The following is an 8,044-nucleotide window of genomic DNA, read 5'->3' on the forward strand; positions in this document are numbered from 1 at the left end:
TATCGGTACGCTTGCGCAATCGTAATCACTAGTTTATGCGAATCTACAATGAATTTTTGGTTCATCTTTCATCAGATAAAAATCTAACAAAAGTAGTGTGGAAATAAGTTTGAGATGTACGTGTTATATTGGAAATAATTTCGTGAAACAAGAAACAATGTTTTATGAGAGTAAATTTCTTGAACAAGTTTCGTCCGGAACATTTCTCTTTCTGCACGTCCACGTTGGCCTTGTTTCTGAAATAGAAATTTGTGTTTGTCAAATACGATGAGACTAATGAAAAAACAGATTTAAAAAGAAAGAGTGTAATGTGAATTATAGAAAAAATATGATTCTGAGGTTAATAGAATTATGTGAATTCCATTCCAATTTATTGGACTGCTCGTCAGCTCGTCCCTCGTCCGAAAACCACAAATACAGAAATGTCAGAAAATCGTTTATGGCATCTATCCAAGAATTCCAACAAGCTAGGAATTTCTGATCAAATACACTATTAATAATAAAATACACTAAAAGTGACCCAGGCAATGGGAGATAATTTTGTGGTAAAATGGGAATTTTATGATGTCTTAAAATTCATTGATTTACCAAGTAGTAATAATACAATTGACTGGTAAGTTTAATGATACATTTTTATATGTATTTATACTGCCGTGGAACTTCTCTTTCCTAGTGCAAATATTGTGTAAATTCCAATTGTCACCAAGTCACCATTTACCTAATGTTTACCTATGCCAGTTTCCTGATCTTCCACATCAGAATTACTATAAGGATCATAAAGATTGCAAATTAAATTAACTCGGCGTCTATTGATTATTTATTGACTTTGACTAATTGTTTTTACCTAAATAATAACAATAGAAGCCCTTTTCTTTTATTCGTGATTTCGGAATCACAACGTGTGATCCGATGGAAACCAATCAGGTTGCTAGATTTAGGATTATAACACATTATGATTCTGAATATGAATAAAAGAAAAAAACTAGTATTTATAACATAAATATTTATTTTTAGACAAATGGAGATGCTGTGACTGAAGGCATATTGGAAAATTCATCAGAGAGTCAAGAATCTGACGACTCTTAAAAGGTTTAGGAATACTTCAACACTGACCCTTTACATTGTAATACCCCACTTACATAAAGTAGTCATATCAACCTCATCGAGATGCAAAGTTGCAACACCTTCACCCTCAAGACTAAAATTATGTCTAAAGTCAGCAGAGATTTGCAAAACATGCTCAAAAGCTCCAGATCTGCAATTCTGAACGAAACGAGAAATACAGGGAAATTTTACAAATGAACAACCAGTATGAATTCAAATCCTGAACTGGTATATCCTAGACCTTTAATTACCCCAACAGTTATTAAGATGACCTACTAGTCCCATATAGTACATCCTCATTAAGGTAATCAAAGGTCATTGGAAATCCTCGAAGAATGTACTGAAATTGACCAAGTAAATAAGTAGTGTTGGAATGAATCTCGTACAATTTTATGAAACATGTGCACCTACATTTTTTAAAATGTAAAATATTGGTTTAATAAAAGAACATGTTTAACTTACTTGTAGATATCCTTCTTTTAGAACATTGTACATTGCAGGACACCCTTCAGGTGTGATTCGTGAAATAGTTATGTAAAATAAACACAGCGAATGGTAGCTGTCTCCTAAAAAAAAAACATGTTTGTCGTTCCTTAAAACTAGACTATTTAAAAACATTTAATACTTGCCTAGAACCAAGCTAGCCCTTCAGCGGTTAGAATTGCATTTGGCATATGTAAGTCTATTTGTTTTACTATTGCAAAGTTTATTTTGTCCAGCAAATAGCGAAAGTTGGCAGTACACATTTGAAGAAAATTCTTCTAACATTCCTAGTCTCGTTCTGGTTGTAATAATGTTTCCATAAATTCTCTTTTTTAATCTTGTGCTCCAATATCTGATATATTTTTACTATACAACAATAATAGTACATATTGTTGCAGCTTTTCTTCTATTCCTTTTTGTGAAAATCTTTTTATAAAAACACTGCAACCCTAAAGTAATTATTTTTTTTTTAAATTTTTATGAAATAGGTACCATGGAAAATTTTATATGTCAAATAAACTCAAGATTTTCAGAAAAATATTTATATTATAAACACTTTTGAGATATAAATTTTCATTCAATTTTAGTTTCCTCCTGGACATGTTTTGCCTTTAGTTTTCTGCTTTTGTTAATTTTATCTTCAAGTGTTAAAAAAGTAGTACCATCTAATTTTTTAAAAACCAATAAGTGTCAAATATATTTTTCAATCTTTTATTAGATAGATTTGTGTGGAAGTAGGTACCTACTTTCTTGTTGAAGTGCCTAAGAAATAAAAATAAATTATAAAGCATTTGATTTTGTTAATAATGAAGCTTCTTTGGAGCTTTAGTAATAATTATAGGAATGTTTTTTAGGTGCTGACTTTATGTTTTGTAACAGGTCATAGAGGTAGTTGCTTTACTTTCTGAAAAGTCACATTTTTGGGAACTATTGCCTATCGATAATTTGGCTAAAAGCTAAATTATTTGAAGCAGTATCTAATAATATATCCAATTTACTGATAGCTACTTTGGGAGCCCGCCGATAGAGCATTCTCTACAGTCTTGGCTCCTAAAAAAATATTCAAGTCTACATTTTTAATTCCTGTTGTCGTTTTTAAGGTTTTCATACTTTTTTAAATGAAAAAGGTACACTTGTTTATGTCGATACAACAAACCGTTTTCGAGATGAACGCGTTTAACTGTGAATATATTTTTGACATATTTTAGTAGTAATAAATAATATAATAATATGAAAACAAAAAATTAGCTATTTTGCTAACAAAATATGTAGGTAGGTACGTAATATCAAATGCCATTTTACATTACCTATGTATTTATTTTACTAAATAAAAACCAATTGTTGTTTTCAGTACTTATTTGATTACCTACTATATTAAAATACCTCGGAAACAGTATGGAATCTTTATTGTAAAACACATTTATCTTAAAAACACTTAATGTTAATCATTGTATAAAAATTATCAAAATTTAATTAGAAACTAAAAAGATACAACGATACATTGTTTTCAATTCTCAATTTCTAGAGTTAATAACTCTACTTACAGCGTGAGCTCGAATAAAACAAATCATAAAAACTGGTTGCGTTGTTTTTTGAAGTTTCCCTTCAAGGCCGCATTTCACTGAGGCTGGTCCAGCCTCAGTCAAATGCGGCCTTTATTCCAGAGACTGCCTTCTATAAGTAGATTATTAATATAAAAAGGATTTTAATCTTAAATAATAAATAATTCCATTGGCTGTGGATAGCTTTTAAATTGCGTAAAGTATCTTGGTATTTGTCTTTCAAATAAAGTGATTAATGGGTAGGTACATTTTCTGGATAATATTGAAAGGTAGGTACATAAGATAATCGTAATAGGTACCTAAGTAACGCAGAATCCTAAGCACAAAGAAAATTAAAGCAAAATTTTCCTGGTTCATAGCACAATAAACGTTCTGTGTAAGACATTTAAAATTAATTAAACGTTACTGTCTAGGATACCTTAAAACGTACGTTTACAAATTCCAATACCATAATAATGTGTCTATTATTTTTGGAGATATTGATAAAATTTAGGAAAATAATCTTATTCTTTGATGATCAAGGTACCTACCTATATCCTTAGGATTTATGGTACGTTCTTGAAATATCCTGTATAGAATACATTCATATTATAAATGATTTACGTTTGATGTCAAATAAATCATGAGTTATTTAGAAAATTGAGTTACCGTATAAAATAAAGGAAAATATTTATATTTGACGTTACACTACATATTTTATTATTTAAATAAGTACCTATTCATATGAATTTTTTCATAGAAATAAAAAGGAGATTTGTACTTATCTAGTTCCTTTTAAGCACAAATAGTTTTCATCCAATTTCCGTTTTCAATCCTCAAATCCTAGAGAATTTAATGAAATTGTGTAAATGTATTTGTAAGTTAATAAAACACATCAAGTGTAAACAACAAGTGTTCATTATCTAATTCAAAATAAGTTTTATTTATTTATAACTTCGAGTTTATAGCAGATGAAATAAAGATGAATCTTTCCGAGATGAGTTGAATTACGTGACACCGCAGTTTCTTTGTCTTTATAATCAATTTTAACTCATCCAGGAACTTATTCCAAGTCAATATTGATTTAAGAAACTAATTATTCATTACAAAGTTTCCGAGGGGATCTTTGAAAGATGCAGCTGATGATGCGTACAGCAATCAATCGATTAAGATTAATGTGTAAAAGCACCGAAAGTCGAATACCAAGAAACAGTCCTGGCCCATCTGACCCCTTCGTTATCACCAGGTACCCCTAGCCGGCCGACCCTTGCCACTTGCCATAAGCCACAAGAGCGAAGGCAAGGTTCGGCTCCGTTCCTTCCCACCATTTCTGCCACTAGCTCAACGACACAGGCGAACATCCTGAGCGAGTGGGGCGCGTCGTCACACAGACATCATGTCATGGCGTTGTGTTTCAGACGTTATCGGCCGCTAAACATGCCCTAGTTGTCGCGTTGCACCGATTTCTGTCGCGCAAAACACCTGGAAACCCTTCGCGGGTGTTGTGCAGTGTCCAGTGAATCATTTAAGAAGGAATTGTCGCGATGGCAGACCTCAGACTTGATAATTTCCAATCTTGTTGTAGACTGTGTCTGTGCGAGAAGATGGATACTTTGAAATCCGTTTTCGATGAAGCTGTAGAGGACAGGACGTTGCCGCAGAAGATTTCGCAGTTCGTTGCTGTGGAGGTAAGCAAATTTGTCTTTATTGTGTCTTCGATGTGGGTGTTTGGGATGATAACGTGTGGAATTAGTGCATCAGTGATGAGGAGATTATCCTACCAAGCTCTGAACTGCAATAAGGCGGCGCGCGCGTAAGGAACGTGTTGATTCTCGACCTTATCGTCGCTCGAACCAACTGTGCCAGCAATGCCAGCTTCGTGTTTGTTAAAGGAGAACGGCAAAAATGGCTGCTGTTCAGCGACGAGAGCATCGACACTCTCTTTATGATTTTGTCTTTCGTCAGTCTGACATCCATCATTTTATTCGATTTAATTATGGACGAGTCTATTTTGATTACTCGCAAAACTGATTCTGAAAAAAGATCTTTTCAGATATTGAATTGATGGATGGTAGATATTTTCTTTTTTAAGATATGAATTTGTCAATCGATGAAGGTTTCCACCTTCGCGCATATTTCCTATTTCTTAAAATGCTTGTTTATTCCATTATTAAAAGCTGAAAGCTTGTTGAACTACTACCTATTATGAATGAGAACCTTGACTTTCAACCTTATGGCAATAGACTTGATTACAACGTTAATTCTGTATTTTGCTGATTTAGGGCTTTTATAATTTCTAACGAACTCTATAAAACAAACACCTTGCTTAGATTGAATTTCTCCGGTCTATTAGAGGCATAGTGTTTTCGTTTTGAGATTTTTGTTGCCTTATTTCTCTTTCAAATCAAATCAGCAAAATCATCGTCGTGTTTAGTCCTTTTTCCCGAGTGGAACAATAGGTAGGCACTTGTATGACAAAATAATTGACTATATGCTAGTGTTATTTAAGTCGTGAATTAAATTTATTTACTTACCCCCCGAATTACATTTATTATAGGCAGTTACCTACATAAAACTGGTTAATACAATTAAAAACTAATAGTGAGCGTACAGTTGAATCGTTTTTGACGTCATTTATTGATAATCTTTAACAAAATCTTTGTGTACAGTTATAATGGAAAGTTGTATTAACTCCATTTATAATAGCTTTATATGTATGTACTTTGACATTATTTGAGGATTTTTAGATTCTCCATATATAGAAATATGATAGGAGTTTTTTGTTTTATAGTTTTGTAAACATTATAATTAGGTACATCCAATATTTGAAAGAACCGCCAGAGAGTTATATTCCATAACATATTTTAATTATCAATAGTGAACTACTCACTGAAAGTGAATATTTATTATTGATTGCAGAAGACAGAAATTGTGTATGATTAATCATTAGTCGATAATTTTGTCACAAGTTACAATTCGATTTCTTGAACCAGTTATTCCATCAGTTTTTAAAACTAATGGCATCTACAAAATCGGTATTTGCTCCTCCCATTAAAACCAGATAAATTGTATCTATGTATGGAGTCGCAATAGAGATGAAAACATGTATGACGCAATGCATTACCATGTCAATTAAGATAAATTTGCTATATGAAACGTCATTCGAAATTCTTTTATGAATTTTTTTGAGTTTCTCTTAACATGTACGATCCATAATAGGTATATGCTTTTTCTTATAAATTAATTTTCTCTTATTTGATATTGGTTCAATTTTCTTTCAAAACTGTGACTTTCATTTAGGACTAAGTAGTCTTAATAGTTACGAATTGCCTTTTCAAGTACAGAAAATCAAGAAAGAAGAAAATCTATAATACAATTATAAACAAGTTGTACCTACTAGGTACCTACTTAATTGGTATTTATTCTCTGGGAACAAGTATCTTAAATAAAGCGGCATGGCAGCGTAATTTCGCCTGTGCTACCGATTAATAGAAACATTCCGGAAATTGTTTTCTTCATCGCAATAGTCCTAAAATAATCTTTGATTGTTTATTTTTAATAATTATACATTTTTAATATTAGCTTTTGTTTCTTTACTTTACAAGGTACATATTAACTTAACTCAAATCAAATCACGTAGTTAAGTATATGCTCTTTGCCGCCAGCATCTGGGTATGTTAAATAGCAACTTCAAAGACAAGCTATTAATTAACAATCAAGGGGTAACCGCATTACCAAAAAATGAACATCCTACGATTTTCAGGGATTGCACCGCAATCACTACAATTGCCAGCGATTGCTTTAAAATAGTTGTGAATAAGTTTTGTTATATTAATTTTAAATTGTTTAACTGTTTGTTTTCGAAAAAATCGCAGTTATAAATGTTTAAATAATTTTTTGCACAAAATTTAATAAATGTAATGATAATATAGTGAGTCATAATAAGTACTTAGATACATTTCATTTTTTTCACAATTACAGCGATTTTCTCGAAAACAGCTCAAGTTGTTGGATGTGTGGTATGGCTGATATACTAATAAGAAATTTACTTACATTGAATTAAAAAATGAAACAAAGGACTGGAGTTTAAAAGAATAACAACACAAGACATCTTTTTTGGGCCACCCTGTACACATAAAATTTCATTTAAAAATCCTCAAGTAAAATAAAAATTTGATAGGTCCGATCGTTTTTCCGAGAAAAACCTATTGCCTATTTTAAATGAATTTATTCCAGTCTTTATGTGCCCATAATGTATTCAGTGTGTTCAGATTTAATCTGGACCATCCTTTATAAATTTAAATAAACTTTCAATGCAATTTTACCAGATTATAAACAGCTTATTTATTTAATTTCATGCTATGCTATGATTTTTTTCCAAGATATTTTTCGAAAAATCATAATTTTTTATCGAAAATCTGACACCGTAATTCCCTCGGTAATTCCACATCTTTGCTACTAACCCTTGAAATTGCTGAAATATTGGACAAAATATTTTAAGTTAATTTTAGTGATGGGAATAATCGAATGAATTAAATAATCGAGAGGTTACCATTCGAATTAATTTTATAATCGAATGATCATTCGAATGAATAATCGAAAGTTCACTTTGAAAATTTCCGGTCTATCCCAAATCATATGCGAAACATGTTGACGTTAGGTAAATGAATGACTGTCGCGGATTGGGGCATTTTTCCATATTTCTTCGTTGCCAGTTGAGTGATTCAGCAGCATGTGTTTAAAATGAGTAGTCGCCGCCTAAAGAGGTCCATTGTTTGGGATTTTTTTGAAAAAAAAAAAATATAGAAAACATAATTTGGTATTATTTTCATTCATATGAATTTTTATCCCCGCTAAATAAAGCTCCCATCTAACCCCCCGCGATGCCACTCATAAAATTCCTGCATACCTTTTTT

The 8,044-nt window shown here is 31.7% G+C and overlaps 1 protein-coding gene across 2 annotated transcripts in view; it reads left to right on the top strand.

Annotated features, from left to right (window-relative positions):
• The first annotated feature begins 4,520 nt into the window (after positions 1–4,520).
• The window catches only part of LOC108913100 (zinc finger protein 91-like), a 13,173-nt gene continuing 9,649 nt past the window's right edge, over positions 4,521–8,044 (top strand). For both annotated transcript variants that reach the window (XM_018718574.2, XM_018718575.2), the window contains exon 1: positions 4,521–4,816. In XM_018718574.2, coding sequence (XP_018574090.1) covers positions 4,673–4,816 — 144 coding nt within the window. In that variant the 5' untranslated portion in view covers positions 4,521–4,672. The remainder of the gene's footprint in view (positions 4,817–8,044) is intronic.

This window comes from Anoplophora glabripennis, unplaced genomic scaffold (genome assembly GCF_000390285.2).
Source record: "Anoplophora glabripennis isolate ALB-LARVAE unplaced genomic scaffold, Agla_2.0 scaffold542, whole genome shotgun sequence".
Taxonomy (NCBI): Eukaryota; Metazoa; Arthropoda; class Insecta; order Coleoptera; family Cerambycidae; genus Anoplophora; species Anoplophora glabripennis.